The following is a 17,827-nucleotide window of genomic DNA, read 5'->3' as shown; positions in this document are numbered from 1 at the left end:
TATGAGTTGGGCCAAACTTATTCAGGGACTGCCCCATGGAGGCCATGCTTTCCACACAGTCCCAAGCAGCCTCTTGTAGGGTCGTGTCAGCATGGATGTTAAAATCCCCTAGGACAGCCAAACTAGGTGTCTCCAGGAGAACATCCGCCATGACCTGAAGCAGCTCGGGCAGGGAATCCTGGTGCAGCGGGGAGATCGGTACATCAAAAGGAATCCTGTACTGCCCCTATTGCCCAACTTCCAGAATATGCACTCAGAGAACTGGGTCTTCCCAGTCGGACGCCTGATGCAAGCTAGTGACTTCCTAAAAATCACTGCAACCCTCCTCTCTGCCCACATGACCTGGGTTGCTGTGAGTAAGAGAAACCTGGTGGACAAGCAGCAGTTAGGACAGGACCATCTGCTTCATCCAACCAAGTCTCTGTTACACATGCCAGGTCAAGTCCTCCATCCACGATCAAGTCATGGATGGCAGTGGTCTTATTGACCTAGCATTGCACAGCAACACATTCAGGTCACGTGGGTTTCCCTTGTTGATTCCAGTATCCATCCGGTCAAGACTAGACCCGGAGGCAGGGATAGTCTTCAAACAAAGACTAAGCCTGCCTCCTCAGTAATGACATGGTCTGGTCTTAACGTAACTCCTCCTCCTGCCCATGATCACTGAGATCAGATGTCCCAGTGCATTCCTCCCTGTGGAACTTGCGCCAGCCATTCTATTGGCTGGAGCCCACTCCCAGGCAGCCCTGATCCCGCCTCTTAAAAACAAAATGCAAACTATACAACAACCAATAAAACAATAAAAAAACAGCAGTTATGCTAAAACTAATCCCCAACCAGATATCCATCCCACCCACCCCAAAAGAGCAAAAAGGGGGGGAAATAAGAAAAAACTTAAAGTGCCACCGACTGCTTAAGGACATTTTAAAACACATAAAATCCCATATAAACAGTCCTGTGATACTTCATTTGATTGCTTTTGGTATTTTTGAGATTCAGCCTAAACAGCAACTCAAAATTGTGCAACGAAAGTCTAGTGAGATACTTTGCAGTTTTCAAAATCCTCTGCAGGGGTACGGAAACAGATGTTGCTGACCAGACAAATCATTACTGTTGAATAAGGGAACTATTTCTTGATTTTAAGGAGTCACGTTTGTCCACTAGAAATTTGCAGAACCAACTTTTCTACCCACAGGAAAGGGCTGTTTGTTTCTGGTTTCCACAACGTGCCTGTTCCAAATAATCCAGCTTTTACCATCATATCTTAAAGGCAAGCACCTTTGTAAATTGGTGAGTTAATCTGAGTAATGTAGGGAGGGGGGGTTGCATTGGTGTGAATTTTGTGCCTGACTTTGTACGTTTCCTCCTTCCTTCCTCACCCTTTCTTCTCTTTGTGTTTTGTCGTTTTCAATTGTAAGCTTGAGGATTGTGATGGTGTTATTTTTACTCACCTGTAAGCCATCTTGGGAGCCTCTGTAGTTGAAGGGGTGGGGGTATAAATCTTCTGAATCAATCAGCACATCCTCTGTGTCCCCACCCAAGCATTTCATGACTCTTGGCTAGTTCATAATCATGAGTGACTAAGATAACAAATTGCATTGAACCAGCATGTTGAATCTTTGCAGCTAAGACTGCAACCTCCAGAGCAGTTTCTCCTACTCATTTTTGGTACTGTAAGTACAATTCACTACATTTCTGCATCAGCTTGTGATTTTTTTCAAACACGTTCTCATTAAAATTCTCAAACACCTCCGTCCTTCTTTCTTTTACACGTTCTGTATGCATGACCTAACTTCCTGACATTAGCAAGCAATTTTAGCTTAATATTATGCATTTTGTATATTATTGTCACAAATATATTAATTTCCACACACATAGTCTCCGAACATGGGACGCGGCCGGCGCTGTGGGTTAAACCACAGAACCTAGGACTTGCCGATCAGAAGGTTGGTGGTTCGAATCCCCGCGATGGGGTGAGCTCCCGTTGCTCGGTCCCTGCTCCTGCCAACCTAGCAGTTTGAAAGCACGTCAAAGTACAAGTAGATAAATAGGTACTGCTTCAGCGGGAAGGTAAACGGCATTTTCGTGCGCTGCTCTGATTCGCTAGAAGCGGCTTAGTCATGCTGGCCACATGACTCGGAAGCTGTACACCGGCTCCCTAGGCCAGTAAAGCGAGATGAGTGCCGGAACCCCAGAGTCAGCCACAACTGGACCTAATGGTCAGGGGTCCCTTTACCTTTACATTTACCTTTAGTCTCCTAACATATGCCTTTTGCCCACGTTTTTTGATTAGAGAACTGCATAGCAAACTTTGGAAAAGTGTGAATTTTGAAGGAGACCTGCATTTCAGCTCATGCATTATTTTGGGAAGTCTGAATCACAATGGTTTGCAAACTCAACCAATTTTCTCCCCCATTCCTTTTGAGAGTGGTGGGTGGAAAACCTCAGCACCTTGTGTTTTTCATCAGTTTGGGAATCTGGAATATATCATATTACAGTTTGGAGCATCAAAATATCAAAAATATTCAAAACAGCCAAAATATCACTGACAAACACAAACAGGTTTAAATCTCATCAATTTTGCAGAAGATCTAGATGGGGGAAATGTATTGATATGAACGTCTGCTAGCTAGAGTCAACTGGAATTGTTTGTGACTCTTATTGTTGGAAGGAAAGCCCTAGACCTTCGTCCTGAAATGCAGATATTTGTTAGCTGAACAGAGAAGGACAGAAAGGAAGACCTATTTTTAAGTTACTTTTGCATGATCTTTTGAAAGGAGGGGCAGGAAAAGGAAATTAACACTGTGATACAGTCTACGGAGCAGCCATCTGCCACACTGGAAAAGGGGCACATTTTAGCCTGCCCTGCAATCAAGACTCCAATTGATCAGTCAAGCAAGCAATCAGTTTGGCAGATGTTCTGCTGGTATTGTTTTCTATAACTAATGGGGTGAGTGCTTCAAAGTACCATGGTTTTATTTGAATTGACTTCCTTCATCTCATTCAGTCCTTTATCGCGCGTAGGGGTGAAAGAATCTCTCGGTTTTGATTTCTCAGTTATTCAGTCCTAGATGCAGTTCTTCTTTGTGATTAAAAACAAAACCAATCCTCGTGAAAATTCTTCAGAATTTTAGTGTGAATTCCTCCTAACAAACCATATTTTTTTACAATCAGTTTTGAATAACGTACACATTTTTGCAAGCATTCCCCCCCGTTTTGTAACTAGTTCAACAAACGTGTTTGTTTTTATAGGCACTTTCCCCTAATTTATGCATTTTTATTAGTGTTGTTTGGCCAGAGAACTCTATCACAAAAATTCAAATGTGTGGATTTTGAAGGCTGCAAGATTTTCGGTTCTCGTAATGTTTTGGAAAGTGTGAATTTGATAATTTCTGCTTTAAATGGAAACCAAATAAAATTTATCCTTCATCCCTAATTGCGATGAAGCCCTATTTGGGATGCCTAGTGGTATTACATATGGCTGCATGTGGATGTAACTTGTCCTCTCTATCTCATGGGATAGTTGCAAAAATAAAAGAAACAAGAATGGTGGAGCATACTGCTAACCAAGAGGACAGGAACTCTGTCAACCTCCTAAATTAGCTCTGAGTGTGGGAATCAATATCCTTTAGAGGTAAATCTGGTTAGTGTTAGAATGATGCCTTTCTCAGTTGTGGTTCCAATGAAATAAGCTAAATAAGCTCAGGAAAGCAATGAAATCTTAACAGGCAGCCCTGTTTGGGAAAGTTTTTAATGCTTGATGTTTTACTATGTTTTTACATAAGCTGTAAGCCACTCAGAGTGGCTGGGGAAACCCAGCCAGATGGGCGGGGTATAAATAATAAAAGTATTATTAAAAATTATTAGTAGTGATTTTGCCAAGTCCTTGAGCCCTAGTCTGCTGGGGCTGCAATGACTTTTGGCCAGGGATGGAGAAACTGGCCTCCCATTTCCCCTGGCATTTGGCCAAGTTGGCTGGGGCAGGTGGAAGTTGGCATTCAATAACATCTGGAGAGCTAACCAGCCGCTCCAGTTTCGGAGATTTCCTCCCACTTTTGTTATGATGATGCTTTGTCGATGCAATTCACAGCATTGTATTTTTGCATTGCATCCCTCCTTCATGACTTCCTCAGTGAAATGCAGAATGAACATCGCAACGTAAATCAATACCGTATGATAAAGCTGTGGCTGCAAACCTCAGTGTGACAGCAGAAAACCCCTGGGAATTTCTTCTTCTTTGCTAGAACTCCGCATCTCTAATTCTAGACTGAGCGAAGCTTTTTTGGTTCAGCTGCAATGGCAGGCAGCGATAATATAGTAGCATTGGGGAAGCATCAGGGAACAGCTGATAAAAGACAGTGATATGTTGACAGTCCACCACGAATGCACTATTATTGTGCCAATGACATGTTGCAGAATTCATCCACAAAACCACCAGTCTGGAGCTGCCCAAAGCTGCAAGGGCGACTTTGTCTGGTTTGGTGGGCTGGATCTGGCTTGCCGAACACAGTCTACACATTCCTGTCCTACACCCAGACTTGGACCAAAGTCTCCCCTTCCCTGCCATTCCACGGAAACTGCTGGATGTACATGAAGGACTTGCAGCCAGCCTGTTTTTAGAACTCCTGCTCCTCCTGTAGACACCCAACTTTTTATCATTTCTTACAGCTGGCGGCCAAGAAAACAGAATCAGCAGCATTGAGCATTTCCCGAACAGCTGCTCTAAGATTTGCACAGCTCACTACAGTGATTTGAAATTGCAAGGGAAATAAACTGACTGCTTCAATAGTCAGGAGAGGTTTGGGTAATCAAAGTCCTTGAATTCTCACCTCCTGTGCTGGATTTTACCAATTGCAGGGTAAGTGATACTAACATTTTACTCAGAAGCTACATGCCTTGGCTACCACAAAAGCCAGATACCACTATACAGAACTCTGAATGAATGAAGGAAACAGGCCCCAGTTCTATAGACACTTTTCCAGGAGAAAGCCCAGCATTGAATTCAATGGGACTTATGGACACATATTGGTTTACCCAGTTATATGGTAAAGCGTGTTCTCCCTCATGGAGTGCGCGTGTTGCGGTGGGGTCGACCAGGCCACCCCTCTGTTGCCAGGCAGGATTACTAAGGAAGCCTGCGGCAACGATTGGATGGTTGGGTTGCTGGGGTAAATCCTATGTTGCAATTTGGTGTGAGGGATCGGATGTTTTAAATCCTGTGAACGCAGCTTGGAGCTTTCTCTTTCGCTACGTGCCACGGAGCACCCGCCCTAATATTATGGGTTTTGCGTTGACCTTGCTATGCCTGTCATGGGGTCGTCTGCGATTGGGGCAGGGGCCTGGTAGGAATTTTGTCCATCCGGCTGATTGGCTGGGCCATTTGGTTTTTGCCTACTGCGTAGCAAATCGTCACAACTTGTAAGGTTGCAGTTAGGCATTGGTTATTAATTGGTTGGAGGAGGGGTTAGGATTGGCTGGGCCTGCCCCTCCAAGGTTGCTGCGGAAAGGGAATTCCATTAAAGGAATCCAGGAGCTTGCCATGATTTTGTCCGAATCCCTGGAATGGGGCTAGGGCCGGCAAGCCCTGGGGAGCATGCGGGGAGAGGTGAGGATCTGTGCCTCAGCTCCATTTCTCCCCAATATTGTTTTCGCTTACTGGCTTTTGGTGGTGCCCGGAAGTCAGTTCTGTCCCCAGGTGGGCAGACAGATAGTCTTAACCAATGCCTAAACAACCATTCACATTTATGTATTTCAATAAAGTTGTGGCCAAAATTATGCCAAAAACCTTAAACAAAATTTATGTGTGTGTTGTGAGTTATTTGAGGGGTGGCTTGGGGACCTCGACACGCAACCAGTTACAGTGGTACCTCGGGTTACATACGCTTCAGGTTACAGATTCTGCTAACCCAGAAATAGTGCTTCAGGTTAAGAACTTTGCTTCAGGAGGAGAACAGAAATCGTGCAGCAGGAGGCCCCATTAGCTAAAGTGGTGCTTCAGGTTTAGAACAGTTTCAGGTTAAGAACGGACCTCCAGAACGAATTAAGTACTTAACCTGAGGTACCACTGTATATGGTAACATTTAAAGTTATCACAAAGTTCTGCTTTTCATTACCCAAATGCCACTTTTCAGTGCTGTTAATGTGCACAGGAAACTTAGGTTCTTATAGATACAGTGGTACCTTGGGTTACATACGCTTCAGGTTACAGATGCTTCAGGTTACAGACTCTACTAACCCAAAAATAGTACCTCGGGTTAAGAACTTTGCTTCAGGATGAGAACAGAAATCGTGCTCCGACGGCGAGGCGGCAGCAGGAGACCCCATTAGCTAAAGTGGTGCTTCAGATTAAGAACAGTTTCGGGTTAAGAATGGACCTCCAGAACGAATTAAGTACTTAACCCGAGGTACCACTGTACTGACCAAGGGCTAAGCCCCCCCCTCCAATTTCCAATGGTATATCTCCCATGTATTATTCCATATGGCAGAAATGAACCTCAGTCATTTGCTTTGGAGGCAAAAGGTCCCTGTTTCAATCCCTGAGGACCTCAAATAGACTCCTGTCTGAATCCTTTGTGAGTTCTTGCAGCCTCCCTTAGGAGCTTTGTGGACTCTCCTTCCTTGGAGGTTTTTATCCTGTCCTGGATTCTTTAGCTGAGTCTCCTGCATTGCAGGGGGTTCGACTAGATGACCATTGAGGTCCCTTCCAACTCTGCAATTCTATGATTCCTGCTGCTGGTTATTGTAGATAATACCAGTGTTCTAATTCAGTATAAGAAAGTTTCCTGGATACCATTGAATTGATTCTAGGGGATTTGCTGCTCAGACAGCCATTTAGAAAGTTTTATGCCAGTATCTTCACATGAGTTTATTCCCCATCTTTTCTCACTGATTTAATATTTATCATTTATATTTAGTCTGCTGGACAATACACTAATCCACAGCAATAGACCACATATTTAGCATTATCACAGATTAAAGTACATGGTTTAATTCTTAACATCATTGCATTCCCCATTTTCTGTCGCTGCTTTAATCTTTGTTGTTTATATTTGGCTATATACTGATCCTCATCAGCAGACTAAATATTCAGTATTATCATTGATTAAAAATACATTATTTTGCTGTTTTATTTAATTGTTGTTTCTTATATCATCTACATAGATTCTTCATATTCTGTGACAAGCAAGATGGACAATTTTTCCATGATGCCAGATGATGAAACAACTTTTGACTATGGTCCGGATACGGCCCCAGTCCACAGCGAGAAGGGGAAAACATTTGCGTCTAATTTTGTGCCACCGCTTTACTCTCTGGTGTTCATATTTGGCCTGCTGGGCAACGCACTGGTGGTGCTGATTCTCATCAGATACAAGAAGCTCAAGAACATGACTGATATCTACCTGCTCAATTTAGCCATCTCGGACTTGCTTTTTATCTTCTCGCTCCCATTTTGGGCTCATTACGCAGCCCACCAATGGGTATTTGGAGATGCAATGTGCAAAATTCTCTCTGGGGTCTATTGTGTAGGCTTCTACAGCGGAAGTTTTTTTATCATCCTTTTGACAATTGATAGATACCTAGCCATCGTCCATGCCGTGTTCGCATTAAAAGCCAGGACGATCACCTATGGCACCCTCACAAGTGTCGTCACTTGGGTGGTGGCCTTATTCGCCTCTGTGCCAGAATTTGTATTTCACCATGTTCAAAAGGAATCAGGGAAGCACAAATGTACCATTCATTATCCTTCAAAACATGAAAATGATTGGAAGCAATTTTTAACTTTAATGAGGGTTGTCTTGGGCCTAGCTCTTCCCGCAGTCATCATTGTCTTCTGTTACATGCAGATTATAAAGATTTTGATTAAGGGTAGAAATGAGAGAAAGCAGAAGGCTGTCAAGCTTATTTCTGTCATCATGATTGTTTACTTCCTTTTATGGATGCCATACAACATCACTCTTTTGTTACAGACCTATCAAGATTCAATTTTCTCATGTGGCTTAAAAAATGATTGTGAGAGCAAGTTATCTGTAGCCATTGCTGTGACAGAAGCAATTGCTATGATCCACTGTTGCATCAACCCTGTGATCTATGCCTTTGTGGGGGAGAAATTTAGGAAATATCTCTCTATTTTTTCCCAGAGGTGTATGTTAGCCCTTCTCTGCACAGGTCGTGGTCACCCTCATTTAGACCGGTCTACTTCGTCCTATACCAGTTCAACAGAACATGACCTTTCTGTTGGTTTGTGAAGTGATTTCCAGTTTTATTTGCAAATAGTTTAGTTGGTATGTCTGGGAGAAGTATGCCAGACTGCTAAGGGGGAGAGAGAAATGATAGCCTATGATCTTTAGAAGGACACCATTTCATCGTCCCTTCCCACTTAGAAATCTCATGGGGGAAGGAAGCAGGCAGATTTGGTGAGACACAATCTGGTGAACTAACCCGCTATTATAGGTGTTGCATAACCACTCACACAAATGACTGAAAAGATTGTGCATGTATAAATAGAAACCAGTTGTGTTTGGAAGGTGAAGACACTTCATATAGGACTTCTTTCAATATGAGATACAGAATCTGATCCAAGGACCATGAAGCACAGGATGTTAATTACATACCTCCATCAACATTTGGTCTTCCTTGATAGGTTCATATGAGCATTTGAAGCTGTCTTAGGTGATCCATTAACCCATTACTTTCTACTTAGATAGGCAGCAGTTGATCCAGGGCTTCAGGTTGTGTTTTTCTGCTACCATAGGATCATTTAACTGAAGTGAAGCTGGTACTTCCTCCATGTTAAGCTCCACCAAATTCAATGGAACCTACTCCCAGTGAACTCTGTATACAACTGCAGTCATGCTGATCCTAATAAATTTTGTATTATGCCACCTTTGGGAGAGTGTATATTATTTTATAATAGATCAACACTGTTGCTTGCCTGTTTGGAATCCTCCTTGGGAGTAGGATTACAGGGAACGTCATGATGAGATCCTGTACTTCCTACACCACTGTCTGTCACTACTCATACACCTAAACTTTTGGCTCCTTTGGAGAACAGATCTTAAGCCATTAAGGTACATCAAACCATTATTTACTTCTTCTTGTCTGACAAAGGGTATGAGAAGGTCAGTACCCTGCACAAAATGTAAACAGAGAATCCTTTGCATTGGTCCAGGAACAAGCTCCAATCCTACTTGCTAGATGTATGCCTTCTGCATGCTGTTCAAGTAGTGGATGGAGGGGAATATTCTTCCACCAGTTCTACTGAAGGAATGGGTTTCTGTGCAGTCAGTCTGAAACGGGACCCAAAATCCACATTTTTCCTTCTCCAAGGGAGCATTTCTAAAATGCATTAACTTAAGCTCTTGAGTCAATGTATAAACAGAAAGCCAGCTGTATAAGCAAGTACTCAAAGCCCTCTCCTTTATCAGTCCATGATGGCAATGGATGGCCTTGCCAGTTCCGAGTAGAGCAGGGATGGCACGTCTGGGTCTTATCTTACATCCTGACCACAAAGACGCACAGACTTTGTCAGGTCTGACAAGAGACCCGGGAACGGTGCCAGGTGTGCTCTTAGAGTTGGTGGCCTCCTGCCCCAAGATAAGAGTATAGGAACAGGAACAACCTTTTATGGTCAAGAGTGCCGGAACAGGAACACCTGTTTATGGTCATGGATGTCAACTTACGTGTATAAGCTGACGTGGTTGGATTCCTGGGGAAGGGGGGAGAGGGTGCCTGGAAGATTGAGACCTGTTCCACTTTTCTCTGCTTTCACATATGCAGATACAGTACCTACTCGTAGACCATGTAGTTCAGCATCCTGTTCTCATAGAATCATGGAATTGGAAGGGAACCTGAGGATCATCTAGACCAACCCGCTGCAATGCAGCAATATCCCCCTTATAGGGATTGAACCTGAGACTTTGGCCTTATCAGCACCATGCCTTACCCAACTGAGCTATCCAGCAAATTATGCAGTCGAGTTTCCTGCATTTGGAAAAATCACAGGGGTCAGCATACCCGGAGTGCGATGGATGAGCCTTACCCTGGAAGAACCACCTTCATGTGCAAACTGTCTGCATGAAATGTTTAGTTTCCTTGTTTAAAACATTTCCGTAGCATCCTTCAATTAAATAGTTTTTAAATATTTAATTTAGATCCTGCCCCTAGTCATGAAGGAACGCATAAATCCAAGAACCATGCGGGTGGGATGAAAGCCAGTTGTTGTGTGGATCCTGTGTGGTATTATTACTCAGGTTTTCATATTTGGGAGCTTTCACCCGTGACATGGGATCCCCTGCTGGTTAGAGAGGCATAGATTAATTGGGCCCAAGTCATCACCTCATACGTGGTAACTACAGAGCCACCCCAAGACATTTTGCCACCTGAGGCGAACCACAAAATGGTACACACACCCTGCCAGGGAAGAAGGAACAAGGGGAATTAAAGATCTACCTTGGGTTCAAGAGTGGGAGGAGATCACCAGTGCCTCCTACTTGCCAAGAGGCTGCTATAGAGGCAGCAGAGGTGGTCTCTAAGGTGCATTCTGCAGCTGTTGCTACCCCTGTGGCGGCAGCAGTGGGGTGTGCATTTCTTGGGAGGTCAGATCTGCTGCCCCTGTGGATCCCGCCACCTGAGGCAGCCACCCCACCCTGCTTCATAGGTGGGCTGGCCCTGGGTAACTGAGCTTCTCTTCTGAAGATCTCTGCTGCCTAATGGTGATGCTTTTATACAGGGTGAGTCTTTTAAAAGAGACCCCATGGAACATGTGTACTCTGTATCTACGGGGCCTCTTTTAAAGGACCCACCCTGTACATGAGGATCTCCTAGTGAAGGGCCATTAGAATATTGTTCTCTATATGATCCCAAAAACTGTTTGAGGCATTTTCTCCTCTCTCAGTGTGAGCTGTAGTGGTTAAGAGCAGTAGGTTAAGAGTGGTTAAGAGCCAGTGTGGTGTAGTGGTTAAGAGCTGTAGTCTCGTAATCTGGGGAACCGGGTTCGCGTCTCCGCTCCTCCACATGCAGCTGCTGGGTGACCTTGGGCCAGTCACACTTCTGTGAAGTCTCTCAGCCCCACTCACCTCACAGAGTGTTTGTTGTGGGGGAGGAAGGGAAAGGAGAATGTTAGCCGCTTTGAGACTCCTGAAGGGGAGTGAAAGGCGGGATATCAAATCCAAACTCCTCTTCTTCTTCTTCTTCTTCTTCTTCTTCTTCTTCTTCTTCATATGTTATGCCTAAACCCCTTCCTTAAAGGGAGGAGGGAGGTTTTTACACCAGCCAGAAGAACAAGGCTTTTTCTTCTTGCTTAGATGTTACAGTAAAAATGGGCCTCTCTCTCTGGAATGTCTGGCTTAGGCAGGTAGAAGATAAGAGCAAAGTTGAATGGGTGTTATTGTAATCCCAGACAGGGGGAGGCTGAAAAGGAGGAGGCAAACTGAAAAGGAGAAGGGTAACACAAGAAACAAAGCCCCATCTTATTGCTATTAGTGTAAATCACATGTTTTACATGTGAACACATGTCTATGCATTCTAAGGGGTATAAAAAGTGGGCGCACCCTTACTGGGCTGTGCAGCTTGCGAGCTTATCGCTCTGTACCTTTGTTCTGCATATATGCATTTCAAATAAAACCCTGTTAATAACCTGCAAGGACGTTTTGCCGCTTTGTGTGAACCTGTGCTCCGGGGACCCAATAGCAGATATGGAACAGGTCCAACACTAGGTTTAGGCTTATTAATTTTTTTAAGACAAACAACTCACTGAAAGACTATGTCGAAAGAATCATCCTCAATCTGGGCGACCCAGAGATGTTGCTCTACTGCTGAAGTTTGGGGCCTCTGGTTTAGTGAGCACTTCTTGCATATTAAGCTTATACTTCATGGATTACTGAGACTCTTATATGAAGACACTGGGCCAGACGACACTGGGAGTGGTTGTTTTTTTAAGTGGGTTAAATGAACAACCACATGTTCATGTTCACTTCTGATTCAGAAGTGATATCCTTATCAGAATCCGCTGAGTGAGAAACCTTTTAACAGAACCCCTTACAGTGAGCACTTGTCAGACAACCTTTCAAGGCAGGCAGTTTTGAAGACCACCTCAGAAATACTTTGTGAACAGTCCTGTGAGTTGATGGGAATGGATTTTTGGTAATTATTTGATTTGGCAACATAAACTGTAACTCAAAATTGTGCAATGAAAGTCTAGCAAGATACTGTACTTCAGTTTTCAAAACCATCTGTAGTAGTACAGAAATAGCTTTTGCTGACCAAATGATTCCTGTTAGAAGGGAACTAGTCTTGATTTTGAGCAGCAATGTTTGGTGGCTAGAAATTTGCAGAACAATTCCTTCTTCACAGAGAAAAGGGCTATTTCTTACTTTCTGCTTTTTACAATGTTCCTGTTCCAAAGAATCTAGCTGTCGCCACCATCTTTTAAAAGCAAGCAACTTTGTAGATTGGTAAGTTAATTTAAGGGGGGAGCACTTGCCTTTATGTGAATAAACAGCGAAAAAGTCAACATAGATAGGAATGCTGCACGAATTTCTAAGCCTGTAAATTGACCAAGATGTAAAATATGTGAATATTGATATTAATGAACCAGTTAACACTTTCCTGTTATGTTCATATTGTTCAGAACATTGGAATTCCATAGTCAGTTTTTGTAATCAAAGTCCTTTAATTTTCACTTCCATTGCTGGATTTTACCAATGGTGCTAACATTTAAACTAATATGCATGCCTTAGCTGCTTTTAATTGACCCCCAAAATTGGGTCAATTAAAAACCTGGTTTTACTTGACCCAAATATCACTTTCCAGTACTCTTGAATGTGCAGATGAAACTAAAGCTCCAATCCTATAGCCAGTTACCCATGAGTAAGCCCCACTGAATTCAATGTATATGCACAGGATTGCCCAGTGAATGTACAACTTGCCCCAGTTGGAGCTGGTCCATTTACACAATTTCAGTGATGTGAAAGCAGAGTTTTGAAATTAGTATCAGCCTAGATCTTAAAACACTATCCGGAGGAAATGAATATGCAGGCGGAGCATTTTGAAAGTCGATCAAAGTTTTGTTTGTTTTGTTTTTAAAGTAAAGTAATATTCTGGATAGGTTAGCCAAAGTCTAATGAAAGCAGGACTTCTGCACTTTAATAGTTGTGTAGATGACCCTGAATATTAATTAATTTATTAATAAAATGTATACATCACTTGGTTGCAAAAAAACCACACCAAAACCCTCAAAGTGGTGTTGTATTATTAATATGCGGTTTTATAATACAAAAAGAGTAAAGGACCCCTGGAGAGTTAAGTCCAGTCAAAGGCAACTTTAAAAGTTTCTGAAATGTGGTGTCCAATATTTGTGGTTTAGCAGCTGTGCCAGCATTGTTTTTTACAGAAAAGCCCTTGATAAAGACAATCATGTTGAAACGTGCCGGGCATACAGTATCTATAATAAAACATGCCCTTGTTTTTAAATCTTTGAGACGTATTTCTCCTTTTTGTTCTGCACTTCTGGATACTTCCTTTTTCATGTTGTTTTCTTGTTTCTGTAGTATCATTTGTTGCCAAAGGCAACTGACATGCTGTAAAATGGCTGTTTTAACCATGTCTACTCAGAAGTAAATCCCACTGAATTCAGTGAGGCTTTCCCCCTGGAAAGTAGGGTTAGGATTTCAACCTTAACCCGCTTCCTGTTGTGAATTTTTAACTCATTATTGTTCCTTTCACTTGGTTAGAAGTGATCACTTTGCTATCTGCGTGTTTTGTTACTACTCCTTAAAGTCGTCTATTTTCCCCCAACGTGGGAAGAACCAGCTGGATTTGACTGCCTATTTTTGACCACCCAAAGTCTTCATTTTAAATTAAATTTTAAATCCCTCCCCTCCTCTCCACATTAAACCATTCCTTTCCGCTGCCTAGCTCAGTTTTTGCAGCATCTCTGATGTATTTCAGGCAGGATTCTCTCTCAACCCTGCCTGGAGACACCAGCGACTGAACCTGAGACCTTCTCCATGCAAAGCTGATGCTGTAACACTGAGTTTTGGCCCTTCCAGAACTTTATACTGAACTGCAATCCTAACCCCATTTATCTGGGAGTAAACACAGGTGGCACTGTGGGTTAAACCACAGAGCCTAGGACTTGCTGATCAGAAGGTCAGCGGTTCAAATCCCCACGACGGGGTGAGCTCCCGTTGCTCGGTCCCTGCTCCTGCCAACCTAGCAGTTTGAAAGCACGTCAAAGTGCAAGTAGATGAATAGGTACCGCTCCAGCATTAGGTACCGCTTCTGCATTAACAAAAGACAAAATGGTACACAGACTTGTGCAATTGGAGGTTAACAGAAAATACCAGTTGAAAGTGGGAATGAATGGCAGAATGGATTCAGATGTGTTTGAACATCGCTAACCAATAAAGACATTCAGTGGGAGAAGGTGGTCAGAAACAGAATCAGAGCATTTTAGACAAATATGTTAACATCTGCAGGGTTGTGTCTCGGGTTTGCTGTTGTTCAACATCATTATAAACAACTTGGATGATGGTGTTCAGGGGATTCTTATAAAATTTGCAGATGACACCAAACTGGGAGGGGTAGGCAATGCCGCAGAAGATAGAAGTATATTTCAAGCTGACCTAAGCAGATTGGAGAACTGGGCTAAAACTTACAAAACAAATATCAATTGGGTCAAATGTATGGTTCTACTCTTAGGCAGAAAGAACCAGCCGCACAAATATAAGATGGGAGACACCTGGCTTGCCAAAAGTACATATGAAAAGGATCTAGGGGTCTTAGTAGACCACAAGTTTAACATGAGTCAAGAGTGTTATGCAGCAGCAGCAAAAAAGCTAATGCTATTCTAGGCTGCATCAAAAGAAGTCTAGCATCCCAATCAAGGGGTGTAATAGTGATAAAGGTAAAGGGACCCCTGACCATTAGGTCCAGTCGTGGCTGACTCTGGGGTTGCGGTGCTCATCTCGCTTTATTGGCCGAGGGAACCGGCGTACAGCTTCCGGGTCATGTGGCCAGCATGACTAAGCCGCTTGTGGCGAACCAGAGCAGCACACAGAAATGCCATTTACCTTCCCGCCGGAGCGGTACCTATTTATCTACTTGCACTTTGACGTGCTTTCAAACTGCTAGGTTGGCAGGAGCTGGGACCAAGCAACGGGAGCTCATCCCGTCGCGGGGATTCGAACCGCCGACCTTCTGATCAGCAAGTCCTAGGCTCTGTGGTTTAACCCACAGCGCCACCCGCGTCCCTGTAATAGTGATAGCCACCTTCAAATATCTAAAGCGTTGTCACATGGAGGATAGAGTTTTCTGACAGCATGAGCTGTTTGACAGTGGAACAGACTCCGAGAGATAGTGGTCTCTCCTTCCGTGGGGGTTTTCAAGGAGAGGTTGACGTGTGATCTAGTTGAGATTGCTGCATTGCAGAGGGTTTGACAATATGACTCTATGATTCGATGATCCATTTTTCCCTCCCTCTTTTTTGTGTGTTTCTTTACTCTTATTCTTTATTCTTTGTTCTTAATATTTAGACTGTTCGCTAGTATCTTGATCCTCATAAGCAGATTAAATATTCAACATTAGCAATAGTTTTTTAAAATAAATTAATTAATTATATGTTACAATAAGGTTTCATGCTGATATCTTATATGATGCATGTGAATTCTTTATTCTCAGGGAAGAAGATGGATGATTATATTGATTGGCCAGAAGATTATAGTCTAACCACATCTTATTACTATGATACAGGCGTAGCCCCAGTCCGCATCGTGGCGGGGGAATCATTTGCGTCTTATGTTGTGCCACCGCTTTACTCTTTGGTGTTCATATTTGGCCTGTTGGGCAACTCACTGGTGGTGCTGATTCTCATCAGATACAAGAAGCTCAAGAACATGACCGATATCTACCTGCTCAATTTAGCCATCTCGGACTTGCTTTTCATCTTCTCACTCCCATTTTGGGCTTATTACGCAGCCCACCAATGGGTATTTGGAGACGCAATGTGCAAAATTCTCTCTGGGATCTATTATGTAGGCTTCTACAGCGGAAGTTTTTTTATCATCCTTTTGACAATTGATAGATACCTAGCCATCGTCCACGCAGTGTTCGCTTTAAAAGCCAGGACGATCACCTATGGCACCATCACAAGCACAGTCACTTGGGTTGTGGCCTTATTCGCCTCTGTGCCAGAATTTGTATTTCACCATGTTCAAACGGAATCTGAGACCCACAAATGTACCATTCATTATCCTTCAAAACATGAAAACGATTGGAAGCAATTTTTAACTTTAATGAGGGTTGTCTTGGGCCTAGCTCTTCCCGCAGTCATCATTGTCTTCTGTTACATGCAGATTATAAAGATTTTGATTAAGGGTAGAAATGAGAGAAAGCAGAAGGCTGTCAAGCTTATTTCTGTCATCATGATTGTTTACTTCCTTTTATGGATGCCATACAACATCACTCTTTTGTTGCAGACCTATCAAGATTCAATTTTCTCATGTGGCTTAAAAAATGATTGTGAGGGAAAGTTATCTGTAGCCATTGGGGTGACAGAGATCATTGCCATGATCCACTGTTGCATCAACCCTGTTATCTATGCCTTTGTGGGGGAGAAATTTAGGAAATATATCTCTATCTTTTTCCAGAAGTGTACATTAGTTCCTCTCTGTCCAGGTCGCGATCACCCTAGTTTAGACCGGTCTACTTCCTCCTACATGAGTACAACAGAACATGACATTTCTATTGGTTTGTAAAGTGATTTCCAGTTGTGTGCTCTTTTTGTTTGTGTGCCTCTGTTTAGTTGCTATGCCTAAGGAGCAGAGGACTATCATGATGAACTCCTGCACATTAAAATTTATAAGTATACTACTGTCAGGCTAGGCATGGTCAAATCTGTCAGTTTTCAATTTCAGCAAGTTTCTGATTTTTCCATTATTATGTTTTGTTCTTTACATTTCCATAGCAGTTTGTGATTTTAAAAAAAATATAAATTCACCAGCATTTCCACTAACATTTTTTCTATGCAATTTCTCCTAACATACACATTTTTGCAAACTGATTTTCTGTAATAGAATCCACTTTCATATGCCATTTCCACTAACGTGTGCATTCTAATGGACATTTTATATCCTAGCATATGCATTTTTGTACACATTAATTGGCCGAAGAACTGAACTGCAAAATTTGGAGAGATGCACATTTTCAAGGGTCTTGGTTCTTGCATTGCATTTGAAAGAACAAATTAAGTAGCCTTGTCCGTAAATGCGAACTGAATCTAATTTCTCCACAATCCTTACACATAGCACAGATCTGGGGAAATGTTTTGTTAGATTAGAAGAAATTAAAATTAAAATGCTGGTGAATTTTCTGGAGAACTTAAAATATATGCTGCAGGAGGACTGTCTCACAGACCCGCAGATCGTCCATGATCTGTCAGCTTGCATCAAGGTGCGAGCAGCAGGGATGCTAGGTCGAAGGGCACAGCACAGCTGGCACTCTCCAGGGCCACTCCTACATGCAAGAGACCCTTGTTTTTCATAATTATAAGATTGGGTGTGGGGGGAACCAGGCATGTTCCAGATGGAGGAGGAAAAGGAAGAAAAAACCCTGCTAAATTATACAGTCGTTGGATGTTGAATTTCGGACTTGAAACAGACTCTCACCTTAAAACGTGGATTAAGGAGGTGAACAACCACTATCTTTCCATACTTGCTATATTACATCATGATTTGGCGAAGCTCAGCCAGAAAGAATTTAATTACTTAAACAAAACACAAGAGGCGAAAATTATAACTGAATGCATGATATACAGCCCTCAAAAACTCTT

General features: G+C 42.8%; 2 protein-coding genes across 6 annotated transcripts; both read left to right on the top strand.

Moving 5' to 3' along the window:
* The first annotated feature begins 1,177 nt into the window (after window positions 1–1,177).
* Window positions 1,178–8,882, top strand: LOC128424325 (C-C chemokine receptor type 5-like). Of its 2 annotated transcripts, XM_053410386.1 has the most exons (3): window positions 1,178–1,290; window positions 4,669–4,858; window positions 7,162–8,882. In XM_053410386.1, the coding sequence occupies exon 3, from the start codon at window positions 7,188–7,190 to the stop codon at window positions 8,244–8,246; it is 1,059 nt and encodes a 352-aa protein (XP_053266361.1). In that variant the 5' UTR covers window positions 1,178–1,290; window positions 4,669–4,858; window positions 7,162–7,187; the 3' UTR covers window positions 8,247–8,882. The 2 variants fall into 2 exon arrangements, with proteins under 2 accessions (XP_053266361.1, XP_053266362.1); XM_053410387.1 differs by lacking the exon at window positions 4,669–4,858.
* Window positions 8,883–11,974: 3,092 nt separating this feature from the next.
* LOC128424259 (C-C chemokine receptor type 5-like) lies at window positions 11,975–16,871 on the top strand. Of its 4 annotated transcripts, none has more exons than XR_008332967.1 (2): window positions 11,975–12,141; window positions 13,548–14,235. XR_008332967.1 is itself a non-coding variant. In XM_053410258.1 (2 exons), exon 2 carries the CDS (start codon window positions 15,687–15,689, stop codon window positions 16,752–16,754), a length of 1,068 nt encoding a protein of 355 aa, XP_053266233.1. In that variant the 5' UTR covers window positions 11,998–12,116; window positions 15,679–15,686; the 3' UTR covers window positions 16,755–16,871. The 4 variants fall into 4 exon arrangements, 2 of the variants coding, with proteins under 2 accessions (XP_053266233.1, XP_053266232.1); XR_008332966.1 differs by having other exon boundaries at window positions 11,975–12,452; XM_053410258.1 differs by lacking the exon at window positions 13,548–14,235 and adding an exon at window positions 15,679–16,871 and having other exon boundaries at window positions 11,998–12,116.
* The last annotated feature ends 956 nt before the right edge of the window (window positions 16,872–17,827 follow it).

Source organism: Podarcis raffonei, chromosome 12 (genome assembly GCF_027172205.1).
Source record: "Podarcis raffonei isolate rPodRaf1 chromosome 12, rPodRaf1.pri, whole genome shotgun sequence".
In the NCBI taxonomy this organism is placed as follows: Eukaryota; Metazoa; Chordata; class Lepidosauria; order Squamata; family Lacertidae; genus Podarcis; species Podarcis raffonei.
The sequence above is the reverse complement of the archived record's forward strand: the minus strand, read 5'-3'. Positions and strand labels throughout refer to the sequence as shown.

Bases quoted from the DNA above. Each gene is read 5' to 3' on its own strand.
- LOC128424325 (XM_053410387.1), top strand. From the start codon at position 7,188: ATGGACAATTTTTCCATGATGCCAGATGATGAAACAACTTTTGACTAT.
- LOC128424259 (XM_053410258.1), top strand. From the start codon at position 15,687: ATGGATGATTATATTGATTGGCCAGAAGATTATAGTCTAACCACATCT.